The following is a 24,338-nucleotide window of genomic DNA, read 5'->3' as shown; positions in this document are numbered from 1 at the left end:
TGTAATGATTCCTTCACTGTGCGGTTATTTCTTTTTTAGATTGATCTGGCACTTGCTCAGGCTATAAGCAACAAATAAGACAAACTGAATCACTTTTGACGGACATGAATCAAACGACCATGCATCAAGGTTCTATGATTGACCCTTTGCAGAAATATATACAACAGATGCGTTTCTATTTTCTTCCATTAAGTAGGGACCACTTTCAGACCACTCGCACTTATCCCCCTATGAAGGACAGTGCTGGTGATGAAATGTCCAGTCATGCACTGGCCTGGTCTTGCGGTCCTTGGATCTCAGCCTTGTTGTTCCTTGAAGCTCCACGGTGACAAGGGTGGGAGGCTATTAGAGAGATTGCCTGACACACCTTCAAAGATGAGAGACTTCATTTAATCAATTAAGGCTTAGTGGTCTATCCGCTGAGGAGGCTTCCTGCAGCCATCCAAGGCCATATAAAAGTCACTACGCAAGAGGTGATGCTCAGTGACAACACGGTGACTAAGAACATGGTTACCGTGGTAGTAAAATGCCCTTTTTGCAAAACAAAGATGTAAAATTATGAAACTAGTTCTTAAAGGGTTTTTAGATATCGTGTGAAATTATTTGTACATCAGTTTTCACCTTTTTAAGTTCTTCCTCTCTGCCTCAGGGGTTTAACAAGTGGACTGCTTCTTCATCCTGGGATCTCCCGGGGGTTTGGGCGAACTTCCAGAGGCTGTGATTGTCAATTATAGATAAACTAGCAGGTTTAGGTTTGGAACCACATGCAGCTCGGTCTGATAGCAGGCACTGATACTTATCACTCTCATCTGTCCTCTCACTCTAACTCTCTGGTCCAGACCTACCTCTTCAATCTCTCACTTCAGCGGTAAGCAGACGGTGTGGCGCGATCTCGGGGCTGAGATATCAGAAGAATCACAGAGTTGATAATGTTGGCAGTGTGTGCGTCTGCTGATTGGTCCTGTCTGATGGTTAAACCTTCTCACGTCTGGCGGTCCCCTGCTTCTCTTTTTTACTTTTAGTTCACTTCTTGCTGTCACTTCATCGTAACAATTTTAACTTCACTTAAAGTACACAGGACGACCCATCATCACAGAGTGGTATAGTCACTGGGTGATGGCCATAGACTGTATTTAACATGCATGAAGTCTGTGACGTCACCAACTGGTTTCTGAAGAGGCATTTTGAAGCCAAACGTTTAGTAGTCACCATGTTGGAAATGATTTCTCTAAAGCCTTAAGCCTCCTTGCAAAAAGCTACAATGCACCAACCTGTCAGTCAAATGAGCCAAACTTCTAATTATACAAAACTCTTAGCTTTAAGTTAATGATAAAGGGATGGGTTATACAAAAAGGTAACTTCTCACATACTGTGTATAAGTAGGAAATGAGCTATGGGGCCAAAAACAGATTTTTGAACCAGACTGTGAACATGTTTGTTTCTCCTGTAAAGATTGCGTTTTAATATGGGTGTTATGGGGCTTCTAGGGCTTTTGGAACCAGTCTCAAGTTGATGCATGAGGAACTGCGCTTTTTTTGGTTGCACTTATAGCCATTGGCTTCATTTTCAATTCAGGGACATGCCACTTGTTGATAACAAGTTAAGCTTTGAGTAAGAAAAAATGTGGCAGTGTAATCACAAACAGCTAACTTGAACCATTTTGGACCTTTAGGTACTGGGTAGTGATCAGGCTTCACGTCTATGGACTGGGCTAATGGACTGCAAGGTTTGATCGTACAAAAGGAAAACAAAGACAGCAGCACAGTGCTTACAACTTTCCCTGCAAACTACCTCTGTAAAACTGCTTTCTACACAAACAAAAAGGCAGAGCAGAATGAATGAAAGAAACAGTCTCCATTCCTCACTGAGTTTTATCATTACAGGACATGGGATTGCTTTTTTTTTTTTCAAATGGTGAGCTTTGTTTTCTGCTCTCTGTTTTTATATCTGGCCTCGGGAAGAGGTGATGACTGTTTCAGGATTCTTTGTTTTGCAGTGTCGGTGACGCTCTCCATCATCATGACACACGACCATGACCTTATCTTTTAAGTGAACATGGAGCATAAACTAAGGATCTGTTAAGCTCTGCTTCAGTGTAAGAAAATATCATAACAGGCCTTCAGTCCTTTGTGCATTTCAGGCTACCTAACAGTTGAATAGGCTATGAAGTTTTGTGTTTGGGATCCTGCAAGAATAAGTTAAATGTCACTTTATGTGTCAACAGTGTAGAGCTCAATATCACACATTAGTTATTACTGTTAGTATTCTTACCTATTGCTGCTATAACTGAATGTTTGCTGGTCTTTTCAGGCCTACTTTTATGCCTTTATCTCGAGATTGGACAGTGGATAGAGTCAGAAACCGTGGAGAGAGAGAGAGAGAGAGAGAGAATGGGGAATACCATGTGGGAGAGGAGCCACAGGTTCAATTCAAACGCTCTGGAGAACTTAGGAACTTAACCACTAGGCCACTGGCACCCCTTGCAATAATTGTTCATGCAGAATCCAAAACATTTCTAATTTATGACAAAGACAGAAGAAATAATAATCCTAGCAAATTCAGCAGGGTCCTTGCACTGATTAATGCATGAGCATAATTGAATCTTCTTTAATGCATCTCCTCTCTACTTAGCTAAGCAAGGCACTATTGTTCCAATGGACCAGGAATTGATCCATTCATGAGATAAAAAACACAGTATTTTGCATGTACGGGGATATTAAAGGGAGTATGGATGTGTCTATGCTATGGGAGCCCTTGGACCCACTCAGCCCATCTCCAACAACGATCCACAACCACTTCAACCGTGCATCAGCGCTCTCAAAGTAGCTCCAGACTAGAGTACATACTCAGCAGTGAAGATGTCGAGATAGCAAGCTCATCATTAGCCCGCTGAAAAGCACTTTTGAACCCATCAGCCCTCGTGAGACTCTAAACCGCCTTACTCTATTAGTTATGTCAACTTTTAATCATAGTGCAGCTTGTAGAGGGGAGAGAGGGAGTGCCCGGTGTGGGTCTTTAAACTGCTGGGGAGTGGGTGTTCAGTTCACAATCACTGGGAATATTAGTCATAAAAAAAAACAACCTCATACTGTCATAATATCTTCCAGGGCTTATTAAAGCTAATTATTGCAACGGCCAGCACGGTTAAATAGTGAAGACAGTGTTTTGGTAATGAAGTGTGAAAGTCTCTATTCAGCACCGCTGGGAGTGTGCAACCCGGACTATTCCTATTATTACTTCTGCCAGGATCTCAATAAAGCTATAGCCAGAATCATGTGTGTGTGTGTGTGTGAGAGAGAGAGAGAGAGAGAGAGAGAGAGAGGGAGAGGGAGTGTGTGTGTTTGTTGACTGCTTTATTACTTCCTGAGCTGGGCTGAGATCAGTGCTTGTGGGTCACTTGTGTCACACTTAAAACAACACAGGAGCATTGAGGTCTTCATGGGGAAACAAAGTCATTTACACTTTGTGACATGCAGAAATAGACTCACAGGGAGGCTGGCTGTAACCCCCGTGGCAGGGAGCATGGGAATAGAGCCTGAGTTTGTTTTATCTGACTCTGGAGTCATCTCACCATCCGACACTGATACTGGGCAGAAGCATGTTTAGCAGAATGATGTGTCTGTCTGTCGCTGTGACTTATGACATCCTTACCCTCTGTCATCTCTGAGACTCTTAATACACAGTTTATGAAATATGTAAAGAACTCCAAGGGACACATAAACTAGGAAGCGAGTAGATTTCAAGAAAATGTCGAGCGGGAGTCATTCCAGTTGAAATGTATCCAACATCTGCATTTGCTGTTGTCCACCTACTCGTGCATGGCTGTTGACTAGAAGCATTTGCATTTGGGAAAATTCATTTTCAGAGGAACTGCATATCGCCAGCCGACACATCCGGAGAGGGCGCTGATTTCAAAAGCTTGGACCCTGGAACCGTTCTTCAAAATTTGTCATGAGGTCTATAGCCTCTGTACATGGGGCGCTCAGCATAACTGTTGGGTCATCGGCTCTCCGTCTCTGATATAACATTTTGAATTAATTGATTTAACTTTAAATATACAGCAATGCTTGAGTTATTTTTTTTTTAAGCTGTTCACCTCTCTGTCTGCCCTCCGCTGTGTCTCCCTCATTAGCCAGTGAGACCCTCCGCGCTTCATTTACATTGTGTACGACGAGTCAAAAGAGGGTCAAAGTGGCCAAGGGCAATGCCTCTCAGCGGGATGAGTCCACAAAGGGTGGAAGATGTTTAGCATCTCTTTGTCTCCAGGCTCTTCATCCCGGTGGACCTACAACCCCTCGACTCCTCCACCCACTTCATTAGTCCCTTTGTAAGCACTCCCCACTCCCACCCCCACCATCCCTCACTCCTGTCATTGTCTTCCACGTGGAGGTCACCTGTGAAGTTTGGGAGATTCACAACTCCCATATCGGCTGCACTCAGGCATGGCGTGGCACATGCTGCCGGCTAAATGTGGTTGAAAACAAAAAGTGTGTTTACTCACTCCCAACGTAGGCACACATGCTACACATGCTAATGTATGCATGCATTGTTGTGAACGTGCATATGATGTTTCAGATTAATTGACTTCATTAATATTGGAGGTTGAGTGCTCAAATTCGCAGAAAAGGTTTGTTCTATCCCAGCAGCCATCTCAAAACCCGCCATTCAAGTGTAGAAGTGGGTCAATCCCCTTAGCCAAGAAGAAGGAGGACAAGGATGCACATTAAGTCAATGCCACTAAAAGTGTCAAAATAGTCACAACATTTTGACCAAATGTATATTATCTTTGTCAGGTTATGGTTTTTTGATAAACCGGGGCTACAGATATATCTTTGATTTATGAGAAATTGTTAATCTCCTTGCACCATATGTGAGTATAACCACCCTCCTTAAATCCCTGTAGACCCTCATGTTGTCCATCTTTAACAGCAGAGTTAAGTTTGCTGTTTCTCATGATGCATTCATGGCTGAGAGAAACGAGGCGTAAGTCCTCTGCATATTGTCAGGAGAGACTTTAAATTTAAATTCTATGACTCAATCATAAAATGTTGCTCTGTTTCAAAACGTAATGGTATAAAAACACTTTTAAATCTGGACTGCTGTCTGTTAAATTGATTCCAGGGCTTTTACAGCAATTACAATAAAGGACTAATTTTCGAAATAAGGAATTACAAACGACTGATACACCGATGGAGTTAGAGAGTACAGTGGCACAATGAATATTCAGGAAGGGTTCATTAAAAATGATGTAACTAGTCCAGGCACACTTCTATCAGAGATGAAGATACATCGTCCTCTTGGCCTCTGCTCACATACAGTGCTTTGTCCTCCTCTCTCTCCTCCTGTTTTCCATCAGATCCACAGAGATACAATCCAGCCCACAGCACTGTGGAAACCCCAGAACACTCCCTAACCACATTCCCATCGTCTGGCCAGCATGATCACTTTCAGAGTACTTACTTTGGCTCACAATCACAGCTTTTGATCAGAGTCAAACATTTTCGCATACTCTGCTTGATTTATTGTTTTCTCTCATGGAATGTTTTCTGCCAGCCTTTTAAGGGCAAATTAATGTGACAATGTGCAGCCACTACCCGACTGACCACATGTTGGTATGCTGGACTGGAGCTCTGGGCTTGTGTTGTTTGGATATGAGGGAAACAAACTGCGTTCTATCCTCCTGCTTAGATTGTAAGGATAAATTATGAATATGTGGTGAAATGTTTTCATTCGCCTACAGGAAGCAGCAGCAACACAAAGAAGAAAAGAGAAAACATACCAGCTCTCCGCTCAACAGCAATCTCCTACATAAACACATCTTAAGTGAGAAGCCTCTCTTGCATTTTCACCAATCAGATGCAGATTTCTGCTTTAGTCACGGCCTCACATTTGTATTAACAGTAATAACACTTTATTGATCTCAATTTGTGAAGTTTCCTTTTGTTCTCAAACCTACACAAGGACCTGTCAGCACTTCAGCCAGCTTCAAAAAGTCTATTTTTTCCCCCCTCCCAAGCTGGTTTGGTTTTTACTGTCTTATTCAAGCAAAGCAGATGCAGGTTGACAAGAGGGGTTGTATTTCATGACCACTTCCTAAAGCCCGCTGGACCAAATTGTCTTTGTCATGTGGAATTTAGTCAAGTTGCAGAGATCAAACCCACAACGCGTTGAGTCATATTATCTCCTGGGCGAGATCTCTCTGGGGGCAGAGCTCTGAGGCACAGCATTTGACTGCAGATCAGGAGGTGCCCCCCCTTCAAGGGGCCGGGTGATGACACGATCCACACTTCTGATGGAGACTGGGTTCAAGCGCTGCTGTCAGCAAGCTTACTACTTGCAGAGGGCTTGTATTAGACACCAGTTGCATCAGTTTACCATGGGACTTAGACCAGCTTTTTAATAACTCGATACTGATGCAGGTGCTCGCTTAACCCTTTAAATACTGTAGGAAAGGTGCTCAAGGTTTTTGAAGGCCTGGAGCAGAGAAAAGGTGTCAGAAAGTCAAATGTTTGTTTGGAATGAATGAGTTTCAGTTTCAAAATCTTTTTTTTTGAAGATATGTTTTTTTTATATATTACATATATTATATACATATTTATATATTTTTCGTCATTTTTGCCTTCAGTAGATAGGACAGCTGTAAAGAGACAGGAAATTCTAGGAGGAGAGAGTGGGGGGATGACATACAGCAAAGGGCCGAGGTTGGATTTGAACCCTTGGCCACTGCGATGAGGACTGTAGCCTCTGTACATGGGGCGTGCAATAAAACTGCTAGGTTATCGGCTCCCCCATAATTTCAATATCTTTTAAATAAAACCTTTAAAGGTCACTCTGCATGTGAACGAGCTATGGCCCCTTGTTGGCAGAAATCAATATCTTATGACTTTGGCGCCGCAAAACAAAAACAATAACTCTAGAAAACATTCTTGTGAATGCATTAATCATGTTCGATATCTCCGAGCCTGATTCACTAAGAAAGAATTGCAGCCACTAAAAAATAAGATTAAGAATACCTTGATACCTTGCGAATAGTTTCAAAAATTGCACATCCCGCTCCCTCTATCTGCTCTGTCTCAAGTACTAATTCACAAAGCATATAGCTCTAATGATATTAAGGCACAAACATGCCCAAACAGTCATCCTGCTCCATGCAGTTTCTCTTGTTTTGTGTCTGAATTCTGGACCTTCTCTCTTCGTGGAGCTCTCATGCTGACGGCATAAATATTATGAGACTGGAGGGGAAACTTTATCAGGGTTTATTTTAATGCCAGACTTGAAATATGTATAATGACTTTCACTGTTTAGAGCAAAGCTTCCTCTCTGAACAGAGCAAACAAGGACATCCCAAGAAAAAAGAAAATAAAGGAAACCCACATCCTTGTGAGTAGTGGCTCCAGACTGTCTCCACAGATGTAGATGGAGAGACGAGCCGCAGTCAGTCGGACTGATTTAACCCCTGGTTACATTATTAATAATGTCAAAGTCATATTTACAGACCTTATGAACACATCATGAAGTCATACAGAGGCGGAATTGTTTCCTGATCACTAGAAAGTTAGTGTGACTTATAAGAACTGGGGTGCAGTTACCACCAACTCGCAGCAGACATTTCATTTTTTAGCTTGAGTCTGCTCGTGGCGATAACCGCTGGTGTTTTTGACGCTTTTTTGCAATGATGCTTCTTTTGTATAGAAAAGGGACCACTTTTAAACAGCGCACAGAGACAGTAGCCCTATACACACAACGTATGTTTCAAGCCGCAATATTATATTGGATTATATGTAACAAAGTTACTGCTTACAGTAGATATCACCAAACCAAAATGGTTTTGTCCAAGCCAGATAAACTTGAGCTATCGGCCTGTAGGTGGTGGCTCAGATCCATTTCAACTCTCTACTAAAACATGTAGAGAGTTGAAATAGTTTGCAAACTTCAATCTGAGCATGACGGCACAATTTAGAGTGAGCCTCATGCTTCAACACTTTTATATCAAAATGTGTGCTTCCATTCAAGTGAAGGGAGAAACTCTGACTCTGAAAATAGTTTTGATTTTCAGCACATGGTCAAGGCTTTAGGACTCCAGGTGCTGTGCAAAACTTACAGTTACCTGCTTATTTCATCATTCTATACACCTTCAGTTTGAGGGCAAGTTGTGCCATTTCCATTAGAAAATGAAACTTTGGAAAAGTGGCGGCTGGTCAATAGAGGGCACTTGGGCGCTGTCCACTCACTCCTCATGAGGAGAATGACAGAACTTCACTGGACTGTTTACAAAGGTGGATCAGAGCAGCAGACCAGACTTGCATGAGTCAGCAGTTTTTTCAGTTTGTTTAGTCGCGTTAGTTAAGAAAACATAATGCCTTTTAGTAGCACATGGTGTTGTTTGTTGAGTATGTTAAGCAAGCTCTCTTAGTTAAAATTGATGGCGATGCTTATTCTGTTAGCCAGTTGTTGGTCTTTTCGGAGTCTGCCCTATGTTCCCACAGCCCAATGGTCTCACAGCCCTTTGTTCCCACATTTCTAAGATTTTTTTTCCACTGAAAATTAGGCCCTATGTTTCCACAGCCCAATGTTCCCACATTTTCCTGACAGGTTGACACAGAGGAGTTTTCAAATAGGCATCCTCCTTCCTTAATGTTTCCTCCATGAGCCTATGACGCCTCCAGAGGCCTGGAAAGAGACTCCAAGCATCCCAGGAGCACCCCCTCTCTATGCCAACCCGGCTTTCCAGAGGTATTGATGCACTGCAAACTATGGTTTGCGTCCAGTTGCTGCGCTTCATTCTACTGATCTGACCGGAAGCTAGTCAATGCGAGGCCTCTGTGCTACTTAGTTTGTTTATTTATTTAAAAGGACAATGCGCACTTACATTAAATGTTTGCAATAAACAATGAGATGGACACACCAGATTTAGTTAAAAGCTACATTCCATCTGTAGTCAATTGCTACTGGATAATAGGTTGGGTATAATTGGCTACCAAACTGGGAGAAAGGGGGATATAATCTGATACAAATTTATGAAATGTGGGAACATAGGGCCTGATTTTGGAAAAATATCTTAGAAATGTGGGAACATAGGGCTGTGGGAACATAGGCACGCTCCTGTATTTTCCAGTATTTGTTAGCAACAAGCTAAAGAGCTAAGACAGCTCGTCCATCTGAGAGAAATTGTGCCCATGCACCCTGGAGAACAATGCACCAGCCGCCTCTGCTTTGGACCTTGGGTGAGTCCTTTCAGAGCTGCCGCCCACAACTGCAAGAAGGTCTGGAAACATTAACCATGCTTAGACTGAACATCCAGGAGCCTTTGTTCTTCTCTAAAGTCATGTGAAATCATCCCTTTTTGGTGTCCTGACCCAGTTCAGTTTGTTCTCTGTGTGGATTCCAACCTATGGGTACATGATGTAAAAGTAGCGTAGAGGGATTTTAACAATGGTTTACTGAAGTTTTATTGGTCACAGACACTTCAGTAATTCCTGTAAAACTACCAATTTCTCCATTATCTGCAGACTGAGAAAATTCTCTACACCCTTTTCCAACTTAACTTGCCAAATTAATTGATTTATTCCCATTGAGGGTGCATTACAAGCCAAACCTGCAATGAGTTAGAGCTTCTAAACCCGTGTTTGTCTGCTATCATCCCCTGCCTTCAGTGTGTATAAAATCCTCATGTGCTTTTATGATACTGCGTGACAGATCAGAGCGATGCATAACCAAAACACAGAGGCTGCACATCTGTTTCATAGGAGCCCGTGTTCCTTTTTAAAAACAAAGGTTCTTCCCTTAATGCCGAACAGCACATTTTGTGTCTTTGTCGTTCTGCTCTGCATTATAGAAAGAGTTTCTCTCTGATGTACAGTGACTTGTTGCATATTATTCTAGCCTCATATGTGCTGCTGTGTTTGTATCCGATCAGAATTGGATTCATGTGTATGTGTTAGCCGTTTCAAGATTAGCACGTGTACTCGTCCGCAGCTCACAGCAGGCACATTTTTAACCCAATGTTCTCCAACCATTGATCAACCCAGGCCACACGGCTGAGCTCGTATCAGCCCTCCCTCAGCACTCCTCTCATCTCTCACACCAAATAACTGTTTTCCCCCAATAAATCATCAAAGGGCCGCAGAAAGTTGGGGAGTCTGTTAGAAGTTTGTGTGTGAAAAGAGCAGCTGCAGTGAGGATGTTTTTTTGTTCAGAGCAGAGGAAGAAGTTGTTCTTGCAGCTGAAATGTTTGCGATATGGATTTTCTCAACGTGCTGTCTAACCACGGTGGAATAAGCTCCATGATTTGGATGTTTTCTGTCCTGTCAGAAACTGAAATTCATTCAGTGACTCATCAACCTCCAGTTTCCACTCACACATCTGCTCTGATGATTCATCTGTGACGGTTAAAGCTTGTAAGATGATACAAAAAGCAATGTCGTCGTGTCTTGACCTGACAGCTTTTCGACAAAACATTAGATGTGGGGCCGCTGGTGCTTCACCATGTAGGGAGATATAGTCCTTCAAGCGGACGGCTGGGTTGGAATCCAACTCATGGCTCCTTTCTCAAATGTCAATCCCCACTCTCTATCTTCCAACTATATCAACTGTCCTGTCTCCCAAATAAAAGCATAAAAAAGCTCAGAAATATATCTTTAAAAGTTTGTTTTTAGTAAATCTGGGCTGATATAATCTAAAGACTCTTCTCAGTAATAATCTTGTCTTCATCCAACTATTGTAATACCTCTCATTATAACTGTAGTTATTTTAAATTGATGCTTTTTTGCTTCATATTTTACCTTAAAGGATTTCTTTTTCAGTGCGCTTTGGCGCCCCCCGAAGGTCTCTGGGTACAACTTCACTGCCGTAAAACACAGAGTGCTGTTACGCCTCCCCCTCACAAAGAACGTACATTTGTTGACAAGTGGAGGGTGACAAAGAGGGGCTTTTCATCTATCGAGAAATGTGTCCTCTAACACCTTAAAGGTTTTAGTAAATAGTGTTAAAACACGCTTCCTGTTTCAGTGCAAATGCAGAAAGTAAAGTTGTTTTAAATTGATTCTGTGCTTGGAGCATTATTTGAGAGTGGATAATTGTCCATTGAGATACGCTTCCCTTTGAAATCTTGGACAATAGAGCACCAAAACTTCTTCTCGTACTCTGATCATTCATATGGAGTGAGCAGTGAGAGTGCTCACTCTGTACAGTTTCTTTTATAATTTGTGCTTTCCAAAACGATCAGGCATCTTTTTAGTACAAGTGTGAAAACAAGTGTAAACCTAGTGCAGCTAAAGGCCAGTACACACAGTCATGTATTGTGATAACGCACAGTGTTCAGTTTACAAGTGTTCAGGGTTAATCCTGAGAATTTTAACTGGGTGCAAAAAACCTCCTGAAAATACAAAGGGGCATTTAGGAGCACCGATGGAAGCCACATAAATAAACTTTTTAAAGGTGGCTGAATGGCTTTTTAACGAGGAGCAGAGTCGGTTTCACTGCAGCTTTTACAGACTGACACCCATGGAGTGACTCAAGAAATCTCCCCTGCTGAGTTTACTTCTCAGCATTAAGCACAGGTTTGGTTTGAAGGGTATCTTTATGTTTCCATGCAGACGCAGGTTTGTGATATTTAAAATAGAAGTCAATGTTTTTTTCCTGAATTGAGGAAGTATCAGGCCTGGTAGTCGTGTCTGTGTCTCCAGCGTGCACCCCTCTCGGCTGGCTCATGACATTTTCAAAGTGGTGTTTTTAATCATGAGCGACTCGGCCACATATCGGGCTGAGTGAGATTTATGGCCCCTTTTCTCCGAGAGCCTGTACCTCCAGACTGGCCGTAATGGAGAAACACACAAAATAGTGTTTACAAGGAAGGTGCTGCTGCCGACCTGTTCCTGGGCCGGCTGAGGGTTGTTTGGTTTGCTGATTAGGGAGTCCCAGAGGGGTCGAGTCTCCATGAGTCTGGTCTAAGTCTGGATAGTCAGGGTGTTTTAATTGGGCGACGGATCCCAATGTTTTAGTAGATCGAGCTGCAGAATATTTAAAGGGTTCTGTTCTAACAGAGCCAGACTAATTTACTGCTGCAACTTCTAAAAACAGGAAGACATTAAAATAAATTAATCAATACTGCAGGAAATGGAATCTGACTTTCACAGGATTTAAAAAATGAGTTGAGATGAAAATTTAAACCTTTTTGGGCAGGATAAACTACCTTAGTATCAGACCGTGCAACAGAACAGAAAAATAACACACTTTTGAGGCATGCACATATGAAGACAAAAAAATACCAAATAAAAATACATACAGGCATGCACACCGATAGTGTCGCTCTATAGTTTCTATAGAGCCCTGACTTATAAGAGTCTGGTTTAAATCTGAAAGTGAACTCCCCTCCACCTCCTATCTGAGATCTTTACTGTCTGGGGGAAACAGTCACGCACACAAAGCACACACACCTCTGTGTACATGTTACTAAAAAGTCTAGGTGTCTGCTGCTGGAGGCCTCAACTCAGAGGACATGAGGATGGCTGACACCCTCTGTTGTTTCTCCAGAGTTAATAGTCAGTATTTTCTTTATGTCTGCCTGGCTTGATTTCTGCTTCAAAATAAAAAAAACAGGACGGGTGACTCAGCTACCCTGCGGGAGAGCTCCTCTCCTGCTTTAGTGTTTGACTCAGAGAGAATAATAACTTCTACCCTTGTGTGATTGACATAAGAAGTTTTTGTCATAGCGAGGAAAGTGACTCTAGCGGGCAGATTACACAGGATCAGTGTGCACTGTCTGTGCGGCGCACACTGGATCGGATTGCTCATGTTTACACTGCATGCGCTGTGGTCAGTCTCCAATGTGTACCAGAAGCGCCACTCTGATCTACTCTGCTACGAATGTGCGCCAAATATTTTCCATGGAGCCCACCATGAGCATGCATCAAGCAGGACAGGAAGTCAGATAAGGCAACGCAAAGAGCATTGGGTTGATAAAAGACATACAATGTACAGACTACATGTTTTATATTCCATTGCTTTATCAACATTAGGTCAAATCAGGTTCTAATTAAAAAACAAATCATACCAGACCGCTGGATGGAGCAATACCACGGTGGACATGTAATGCTGCGAACAAGGTGCTATGTGGACTCTGCAGGTAGAGGAGTAGAAATATTATTCATACATGCCTAAAACTGACAATAGATGGGTGCCTAAATAGTAACATTATGATGTATAGGTTGATTGACAAAGCTGCTGTATTTAAGACACTGAAAGGCATATTGGTTGCACATTTAAGAAAACAAAATACTTTTAATCTGAGTAGAGATTTCCCTTTTGAAACTGGAAATGCTTTCCCCTTCAATCCATATATCGGATTTCATCTTCCCCTTTTGGGAAAGGTCGATGTACCATGGTTATTCAGGGTTCGTCTCGTCTCACTCTGACGTTACATCAAAGTATAGACTTTTACCAAACACTCCACAGAAGCACTCTGAGTGGGGATGTCGACCATGTTTGGCCTCAGTTGAGTTCTTTACATATTTCATCTCCTTCTCCACAGTCCTGCTTCCCACCACTCCAGAACTGCACAACTCCCCACCCCCAAAAAAAGGAAAATTTCTGTCCCCCTGTGGATCATTCAGGTCAGGGTGTATTCAGTGGAAATCCCCCTGTGCTGCATACAGACACATCAATATGAAGTCAGCGGTTGGAGAGGAGAGTTAAAATGGCTCAGTGCCATAATTTATTCAGACACTGAACTGGCCCAGGATTGAAGTATTCAAAGCAGCCCAGGAAAAAAAATAGCTTTTAGAGATTTCATGAAGCCATGGTCACAAGGCATTTATATTTAAATCAGTTAGATGTGAAAGCATGGACTCATATGCCAGGGCCAGAGGGCCACAAGGGAACACACCAAGTCCAGCCGTAACACAGCCTTCATCTATAATAGTGCCTATACTCTAACTGAATGCACATATTTGTATTTAAATACTGGAGGAACCCGTATATTATTTATTCCATAACCTCTCACCTCTATCTAACCTTAAGGAGAAATGCACTGCTTGGATGCAATATAGCATTAAAGGTCACATATTATGCAAAATACACTTCAACCTGTTTCTCTATGTGTCCCTAGTCTGTCTACAAACCCCCGAATGATGAGAAAAGTCCATCCTCCCCGTCTTTTGCCTGCTCCACTTTTCAGAAAATGTGTGCTCAAATAGGCCATTTGGAGGTTTTCCCTTCATGACATCACAAAGGGCAGTAACCCCTCCCCCAGGTGGGTGACACTCCCACAGCTAGGTGTTTGTTCTGCCCTCTGAGTCTGCCTTATCACAGTAAACAAAAGGACATGGAGCCAGAAAGCCTGAGACACCCAGGCCCATCCAGAGAGGGGGTGTGGTCAGACACAGCTCATTTACATATTTAAAGGTACAGACACAGAAACAGCCTGTTCTGAGCAGGGCTGAAATAGAGGGGTTTATAGACATGATCAAATACAGGATCAGAGTGGATTTAGAACAAGAAACTTCACACACATGTTTTGAGGAGCTCTGAGACTTATTTACACTGAAGAAGAGGAGGATATGTGACCTTTAAAAAATCTTCATAGATATGTTGGTTCATTTGAGCTGCTCTCTTTAAAAGTAGCTGTGTAATAATACACACAAAGGATGTTCGGTCGTCTTTGGTGCAGAAATATAAGAGACCAGGCACAGACACACAGCGTCTCGTTAGCATGTCCTCTCTGTAACCTTCTCAGTATGCTGAGGCATTAACTCCATTACCTTGAATTGGCAGCCGGTCAGAAGGAAGGACCACTCCCTCCTCTCCAGGTATAGAATGGACCCTCTCTCTTCACTTCATGCCATTTTAGTGATTGGAAACTTCCACAGCTAATACATTAGAGCTGACCTCCATCTCTTTCACAGTAAGTTTGTGGTGGATTCTGCTGATATCAGAGCCGTTCTGAGGGAAAGTGATGTGAGGTGGATGTAAATGTACTTCAGGTGGGTGTAGTTTATGAACAAATACAGATGACTATGTAAAAAAAATAAAGTTTAATGTGCTTTTTGTGGAGTTAGTTTATAAGATCACAAGATTTTTTGACAATTTCACATCCTCCAGTTTTCTGGAAAGCATCTCAGGCTTCACAATAACAAGAAGTTAGACGATATAACACCTCTCATCCAGGCGGCTCAACATTGATGTTTAGCATGTCGCTTGACATCAGCTCAGGGGACCTTTCCCTGTCACTATATCAGCCTCTAGTTCTTCAAATACACCAGGACAACAAAGGAACATCCGACGTCCTCAAAGACGTCTGAAACAACTATGAGTCTGAGTGGGTGTCCTCAAACAAATTCTCATTTCATAGAGAGGAAAAGCTTCATGTCAGGGATGCATGATTTCTCTCTGAGTGTTTGGTCTGACGTTATTTAAAGTGAACTTTTCATCTCTCTGGTAAAGAGGGCTGTTGGTTATAATTGTAGAAAGCGATAGTTTAGAGAAACATGACGACGTCTGATTTAAAGTGAACTTTGACAGCAGCATTAACACTCCTGCTCCTGTTTGAACTCAGCTGTGACTGTTCTCATTGGTTCATGACAGCAAAGGTCACAGGCTTTCATGTTTTGAGTTGTCTCACCTTGCGTCTGTCCTATAATTCATCCAGCGTCCCATTCTTGTGAGCCTGATACCCAAAGACCGGATACCAAGAACTAGTGTTGTAGTACTCAAGACCCATGTTTGTCTCAAGACTGGTCTGGAGATCACTTTTTGAAGGTCTCGGTCGCATCTTGGAATCAAAAGCATATTAACTTTGTTTGTCTCAGACTGGGCGGACTCTGGATTTTAAATGAAGACCAGCCAAGACCACCACTGATTGGCTATTTTTCCACATCATTATGGTCTCAGAGCACTCTGGTCTTGGGCATGTCTTCGTCTTGGTTCATGTCGTCTTGACTACAACACTACCCAGAACATATTTTCAGAGTTTCACTCTGTGACATCACAATGTCCTAGAAAAACATGATCATGGGTTTTATTGTTGTCTCATTCTTGTGAACACAAAATCCTCAGGACACCTGAAAAATAATTTCTTAAATGTTTACACAAATATCCTCTTGGACACAAGGGGGACATTCTAACATTTTGTGGACAAAGGCCATGCTCACTCTTACCTCATGTATGTCTTATTCAAGGGAAAGTAAATTATATTACATATGTTTCTGTAACTGTATCGCATGTTTGAAATGGCTATCAATAATCAGCTGTGATCAGAGTATAAATCCAAAATATAACCTCACAACATTTAGATTTCTGAATACTGTTCAATCTAATACTGAATTTAATGGTCTACCTTCTGTTCTTTTTTTATATTAGTGTTTTATCCATGGTCATACATTCAGGCTAATATATATTTGTCCTCTAAACAAGGTGAAAGATAAATAAAAGACAGAGCACGGGGTAATAGCCTCTGGAGAGTCTGACCTTTCCCTGTGGTGAATTAAGGTGTGTACATCTGTATGACCCTGCGCCCTGGCCATAATCCCTCACTACGGAGGCTGGATTAGGGCCTCGTTTTATTAGCTTCCCCCCCATCACTCCCCCACCACCACCTCAGTAGTCTCACTCCCTCTTCAGGCTGGATCGATGGCTGGCTCGGTCTGAAGTGGCTGTGCTGGTTATTAAACGTGGGACCAACCGAACCCTTCGGACTGCAGGGATAATCCCATCACAAATTAAGTAGAGGAAAATTGTTCAGGGAGAAAGGAGAGGGTGGGGAGTGGGGGGGTCTTCATTGTGTGTGACCTTCTAAACAGTGAACACACAAACACACACCTCTTAAGGACTTCTCTATTTATCATATATGAATCTGGAAGGATTTGTCCTCCTGATGGATCAACGTTTTATCAAGTAGAAGATCAAAAATAAATCATAAAAGGCTTTTTTTTGCTAACGTTTGGATGCCAGTTTCATTACAGAGACATTCAGACATTATGAGTAGATGTCTAAGCAGAGATACATGATGCAAAGGAGGCCTGAGGACCTGCTTTCCCAATCATACAAAGTAAATCCCTCATATATTTCCCTATTCCCTCATGTAGGCAAAGAGATCAGACGTCAGGCGTACAGGTTTTTTTCAGCCTTTTGAGAATAAGAACAACATTTAAAGAATCGACTGAACTTTCAGTATAAATGTCAGACATATGAAAGAAAAGGGGAAGGATTTTATTAATTTCAGAATAAAGAATAAGTGTTGAAAGTAAAGTCAAGATGTCCGGAATAAAGTTCAAAAATTTAAAATAAAAACCAAAATGTCAAGATTAAAGTGGAAAATGTGCGGAGGAGGTGGACATGTTCAGAAATGTCATAAAATCAAAGTTAGAGGAGACGTGGACAACCAAGGTGGAATGTATGTTTTCAAAAAAACAAGTGCTGAATTAATGAGTTCAAACAGCAAAGGTAATACCTTATTCTTGTTTGGCATATTGAGAAAAAAGATCCTAATGTTAAAAATAAAATAGAAAAATAAATTCAAGAAACAAGTCAAACTCTGCTTTTCTCAAAGTGTTGGCTTCAATTCTTGCCGCACGGTGGTGCGGTGGTTAGCGCTGTTGCCTCACAGCAAGAAACACCTTTAGAAAAGAAGTTCTAACCAGCAGCAGTCTGATGGTTTTAGATACAGAATGGTCTCATCTGCTGATTTCAAAATGTGAAATGAGATGAAATAGATCATATCTTGTATTGACACACGATGTAACAAAACAAACTTTACAGAGATTCAGATGTTGACCTGCAGGCCGTCACAGCTGTCCTCATCTGCAGCCTCTTCATTTAATGCTGCTGTTTCGGTTGATTGTTGGCTAAGCATGGTAATCAAATGGTACACATACATATATGAAGAGCATCTGGAGTCGATCACGTTGCATCAACAGAGATCGATGGCGTCATGGTTTCTGAAGAGCCGGATAAACGTCCAGTCAGAGCCGAGCCTTGAGGTATTCTGGGAAGTACGCCGCGGCTTTTAATCCACGTCGAGTGTTTTAGTGCGACTCACTGTCCAGACACACACAGACAAAACTTTGTTATGGAGTCTTTAATAGAAATCAGAGGCATATGAAATGGATCAGGGGATGTATACGGTTTAATTGATTCGATATGATATATCTTGATTTATTCCATATTGGCCCATCTTTGTTTTTTTTTTTTTTTATCCTTTCCTTCTCTGAATTCCCGTTTTGTTTTCCTCCCCGTCTCTGTGGATATCACTCTCTCTCCCTGTCCTTCTGTATTTGTGTCATCTCTAATCCTGTCATGCAGGAGAATACTGGACGTTAATTATCCCCGCTGTCTGAGGTGAACCCCATTACAGCCCTGAACTGGACTTGAACCAGCGGTTACCGCAAGAGGGCAAAATCTATTAAATGCCATTATTGAATCTTGGACCTGATTTAAGAGTATAGATGCTCATGACGGGCCGTCTGGCTGCTAGCTGAGGCCTCTTAACTCCGCTTCAAACTGCTTTTGAGGAAGGCTTCAGACACCAGCCAAAATAAATGAAACACATTTGTAAGAGGGGGAAAGAAAATATGAAAAGCGGCTGGTGGTTTGAGTTGGCATGGTCGATGTCAGCAGGATGGTTTGTTGAGGAGGACGTGTTGGGAAAGCTTTGTTTTTTTTTTTTTACAAGCTATCAGTTTCTGTGTGAGAAATTGTCTCGCAGCAAAGATTCCCTCATGAGAGATCCAGTTTTATTAACTCAAGTTACTTTGAGAAAGTAGTTTGGAACTTCACTTTTTTGGGGGGGTAGTTGAGAAAGTTTCTCCGAGTTTCCAGATGTCATGATAAAGTCATTTGCATATGAAGTCTGCCTGTCAGAGTCCCCCGGCTCACAGAGGAAGGAAGGGGACGGCGCCGGGGGACACACGGTGACAACTGATCTTTTTCACTGCATCAGGATGAAGGCCCAAATATCTCTGTGTTGGCGTCAGCCATGCTGGATTCTTTGAAAGTGATACTGAAACTTTATCAAACGCAGGAGTTAAGTTGGCAGCAACAAGAAGAGTTTTTATAGCACACTTAAACATAATGACAAGCAGGTTCAGGTTACACTACATGTAAAAAGAGGTTCAATCACCTTAAATCTAGTGTGCAGCGTTTCTTAAGTCATGACATGTCAGTGATTCTGTGATTAAGAATGCTGCTCTGCTGAAAAATGTTTTTCTGTCCCACTAAACCCAAAGACTGTCCTCCCCATTCAAACAACAGTGGGATTGTTTTCTTGAAGTGCATGGAAATGGTTTATGTTGGACACATGCCCTGCTACAGAAACATTTCCACGTGTCATTATGGAGGGATTTAAAAAAAAAACAACATTTTGTCTTTTAAATTTGGAGGACTTGTGTTCTTTCTTTTTTTTTAAGGTTTATTTTTGGGCATTTTCTGCCCTTTTTTGTAGAGATAGGAAAGTGGATAGAGTCGGAAATGAGGGAGAGAGAGAATGGGAAATGACATGCAGGAAAGGAGCCACAGGTCGGATTTGAACCTGGGTCGCCCACTTCAAGGACTACAGACTCCGTACATGGGGAGCGTGCTCTAACCACTGCACCACCAGCGCCCTGAGGAGGACTTGTTTTCATCACCAGACAAGAACATCAATATCTGACTCTTTACATTTTTTTATTTTTTTATTGTTAGCTTAACGCCGGCTGCATTTATCGCAGACAAAATACCTCCAAACACACTCACCATATTTCGGCTTACATATGTAGTTTAGTAAAAACATTTTTACCAGTATAGGGTGAAAAAATAAGAGTTTTACTGCAGAATAATTGTTAATAGTTTGCAGTCCCTGTCCCATACTTCTTTTATTTCCCTCTCTGTCTTTAAATGCAAACCTCAGAGATATCTTGCAGGAGAAGAGGTAGTGAAATGAATTGTATGACATGAGAGAGTTAGATTTTTAAAATCATGTTAGCATATTGAAGCAGTGCAGGTAAAAGTGACAGAGAACATTCAAAGCAAAGGTGTGATTTTCCTGTGTGCAGCAGAAAGGCTCTGACAAACACATGTTTATCTCACCTTTATTTGGGGGATTCAGTTATAATTACACTTCCCTTTGGTTCCCAGTAACCCCCCCAGGCGGTCACAGGAAACACTTACAGTGGCGTTCAGAACTCCCCGGCCTTGTCACAATATTAAATACGCACGAGTTGTGGCACAGCGTAAGCCGTGATTAAAAATGCGTCGCTTCCACCACTAAGACACGTCTCCGGTGTATCAGATGGGGAGCTTAGCAGCGGCATATGCTCGCTGCAGTGATCCGCTGATGGATGACAGGTGGTTACCCTACTATTTGCATAATTATGGGTGTTACGCGCAGGCTGCTAGAACGACATAAACAAATCCATATGGCCTTTTGGGAAAATCCAGATGATTCACACTACAGCTCGCGGATTTACTTATAGCCATGTCTGTGTTAACTGACATCAGCAGGTATTCTCACTGAATGTTTTTTATCTGGGAGTGTGAAGCGTGGAGCGACTTTATTCTCTCTCCTTGCTTTTGGCAGCTCCGATCAAAACCTGAGAACTTTACACCGAGATGGAGGTGCAGATGGGTCGCTGCGGCGGCTGTAACACAGAGCAGAGTTTCCTGTTGTAGATGTTTGATGATGGCTTGGGGTGATTCGGTTTGTGGGACCTGCTTGCAATCTCAGGAAACTTTCCAGGATCAGCTCCAGCGGGTTATGAAGTATGAACGGATGACCCCCTTTTCTCCGGTCAGATCATAATTTACGAGCAATTTAGCCCTAATTATGATTGTAAATGTTATTTTAAAGGTGGCGAGAAAGGGGTTGGATCGTTTTCCTCATAAACTTTTTCCTAATATTTACATTATTAATAGCTGTATGGGTAATTTTCCAGATAAAAGTGTAACTAAGGTATATTTCTTTCTCTGCAGCAGGACTCAAGCCAAAGTAAACCTCTCATGCTTGAGTTGTACAATGTTTCCTTTTGGGACTCAATGGACCTTTTATGGAAACAACAGTACCTATAATCACCACTTCCCATGTTTAGGTCGACATACTGTATAGTGCAGTCAAAGAGGTAATGAAGGGGCCTTATGGTTAGCAGACCGAGCAGTGGGCCCAGAAATGTGCCAATGCCGAAACAGTGAGATGGAAAGAACGTGGATTTATGTGGATAAAGCAGCAGCAGCAGTGGTTTGATGTTGCAGTAACTCTCTTTTACTCACTGTTTCTCCTTTGTCCTTTCTTCCCTCCCTCCCTCCCTCCCTCCACAGACATGCCTCTCAGTGTCCGTCGCAGCAGTGATCCCTCCCTAGCCGGCCTTCCCCTGGGTGAAGTCGCGGTCATGCCGGAGGAACCGTCCAGAAAGAACCCGGCTCGCTGGTCCACGACTGCCGGCTTCCAAAAGCACGGCCACAAGCCAAACACAAGCGCCGCCACCGGCAGCCTGGAGAGAAAGGTAACATGGAAATCTGATCAGTGATGCATTAGGAACAGAATGTTTTTTAGGTTTGACTTTTGACTGCACATCTTGCACCGCATAAAGACTTCTCTAATATGACAAACAGTTTCTATCATACAGATTGGTGTGAATGTTAGATATGATTGAACTCAAGAAAATGCAAAAACAGATCAGCATGGCCTTAAATCTTTATTTAACCAAAAGCAGCCTTCTCTGCAGAGCGGACCAATCATTAGTCATTACTACTGTATGTGTTGTTCTCTTCTTCATGGTTTCATGAGGTCACAACTGAAAGTTAGTTTTTAAGAAGACAACTCTCCCCTACACTGATTCAAACAGCATGAACCAGAAGTTATTTTTCAGTGTTCTTCAGATGAACTGGAGTTGCATCAATTATAATGTCAGAGATAAGTTCTCTGAAATCTTCCAACCTCTAGCGGTCTTTTCTCTTTTTGACTAACTTACTGCTTTCTTCCTTCATTCCCATCTCTCCTCTCCTCCGTGCCCCAAATCAAAGACAGAACATGAGATATGAACCCTGCGCTGCCCTGCTTGCAGATATCCAGCAGTGACAGTGATAGTCTTTATCTGAAACTAGTTCTTTATGATAACACCTCATCTCGTCTGCCAAAAAAAGACGAGCACAGATTGTTGAACACTTTTCTCTTTGTTCCTCATTCACAGACTTACTCACACTTTGATTATAAATCCTCAAAAAAAAAAAAAAAAATGGAAGCTCAGGTACAACCTCCCCGCGGCTTCTCAGAGAGAAGGAAAGCCAATTAACTTCTCAAAAAATGGCTGCCCCCAACGTGGTGCCGACAGACCTTCGCTTCTTGCTGGGAAAGAGAGATGTGTTCCCGAGGAAAACAGGGAGGTTAAAAAAAAAAGGGGACCTGATTGAGAGCTTGGAACGTGACACGGCAAACCGCCACGTGATTAGTGTGTCTGGAAGCTGTGACTGATAATCCCATTTAAAGACACTTTCAGTTGTCAGAGCCTCAACAATGAAACAGCACACTCCCCCCAGCAGAGGGCGGGGAGAAGAGCTGGAGGTGGAACAGTTGGTAGACCTTTTCATTTGGACAAAGGAAGGCTTCTTTACTGGCCAATGACGCATACGATCAAAATGAATTAAAAAAAAGATATATCAAAGATATATTGTATATGTTGTATCCATGGAAACCTACCTCTTGGGGGTTAGGGGCTAGTTGGAGAGGTGCCAGGGTACTTCCCGAGCACTGCCAAGGGGCCCGTGAGCAAGGCACTGAACTCCCAACCGGTGTGGGAGCACTGGTGTGCTCCCTGTGTATCTCTCAAATAATGCATGTCCACATCTCCTGTTTGTACATGTGTGTATTCAGGGCCTGTGTGTGTGAGAAGCATGTCTCTCAATAACAGAGTGTAAACCAGAATTCCCCTCAGGGATTAATTAAGTTTATAAAATTCAAATTCAAATTCAAAATATCTGGTCCATATAGGTCAGCATGGAAACATAAGGCATGAATAAGCAGGTTTCTCAGTGTGCATGTAAACGCCATATCCTTAATATAATCATAACCAGGATACTCAAGTCCACGTAAACACACGGCAAGTTATTTTATTTTAAACATCTAATATTTGGTTTTAAGTCTTTAAGTCTTCAAATTGTAATGACACTATACCAAAAGACTGATTGCAATGTTCATGAACCCACTGAGACTGAGACCTAAATCCACAGCAGATGAACAGTTATCTGAATTGGATCAATTAAAGTCGTCGTCCTGTCACTGCCGACTGCTCTGAGAAGTAATGAGCTAACACCGTGAGGTCTGTCTGATTTTGTCCCCCCGATGTGTCCGGATTATGACGGGGCCATTAGATTTCTTTTTCAATAAAAAGCGAGTCCCGCCCCCATGATTCTCTGCATCTCTTTGCCATACATCCAGCTGTCACATATTCACCATGAGTCCGGAATGAATCTATTTTTATTCACTGAACAAACACATGTTGAATGTATTAGTGAGCACAGACTTTGATAGATTTATTTTTTTCTTGGCGCAAATGGCAAATGTTGTATCATGCCATATCGTACATCAGTTCCAAATGATGTATGATATGGATGTGAGCCATAAAGTACACTACCCCCCCTCCTCCCAACTCCCCATTGTCTGGGGTAATTTCCTCAACACACCACAGTCCGTTCAATTCCCAGTCAGTCCAGTTAGGCTCGGTTCTGCTAAATCTCCTTAATATAATCCAAAGGGAGTCCTCAGTCATCAGCTCGCACTGTTAACTCATCACGTCTCCTCAATGACTTTACAATACGGCGTTCTCCGGGTTCCGCACGCTTAGCACGGTCAACTACAGGGATTCAGGCAGTACCTATGAGCCCGTTGATTTACTGCCACCTCTCCGGGATCTGGGTTCTCCAAATTTAACGATCTGATGTGTCGTTAAAGTTTGTGCGGGGGGGGTCCTGTGTCGTGCTGCGGTGCACAGCAGGGACAGGGGCCGCCGCGATGGCTATCGGGGGGCGGTCTCAGTAGAGCCAAAGTGTCCGGCCGAGTTTTACAGTCCTGTCTGCGTCGCTTCCTCGGGCCCCGTCACGGCACATTCAGCTGCACTAAAACACACATGGCTTATTGTAGCACACAGGGGGGGATAGGATCTTTCCCCCACTGCTCTCTCCTTGCACTTTTTGTTTTCCTTTTTCTGCTTCTGTTTTATCACTCCCCCCCCCCCACCCTCGTTCTCCTTTTGCAACAATTGTCTCGTCTTTTGTTGTGCAGTGTCTCATTTAATAAGCGTCTTCTGTTGCGTAACTCATCCGAGTTTAAATTATTCTCTTTGTCTCTCTTTGTAGCTCTTTGTCTCTGCTCTGATATTTTG

General features: G+C 42.5%; 1 protein-coding gene across 3 annotated transcripts in view; it reads left to right on the top strand.

The window, feature by feature from the left end:
- The window catches only part of LOC109981977 (partitioning defective 3 homolog), a 377,174-nt gene that overhangs the window by 132,405 nt on the left and 220,431 nt on the right, over nt 1-24,338 (top strand). For all 3 annotated transcript variants that reach the window (XM_065949089.1, XM_065949090.1, XM_020630999.3), the window contains exon 4: nt 21,280-21,464. In XM_065949089.1, coding sequence (XP_065805161.1) covers nt 21,280-21,464 — 185 coding nt within the window. The remainder of the gene's footprint in view (nt 1-21,279; nt 21,465-24,338) is intronic.

Source organism: Labrus bergylta, chromosome 20 (assembly GCF_963930695.1).
Source record: "Labrus bergylta chromosome 20, fLabBer1.1, whole genome shotgun sequence".
NCBI lineage: Eukaryota > Metazoa > Chordata > Actinopteri > Labriformes > Labridae > Labrus > Labrus bergylta.
Note: the sequence above shows the minus strand (reverse complement) of the source record. Positions and strands in the feature narration are given on the sequence as shown.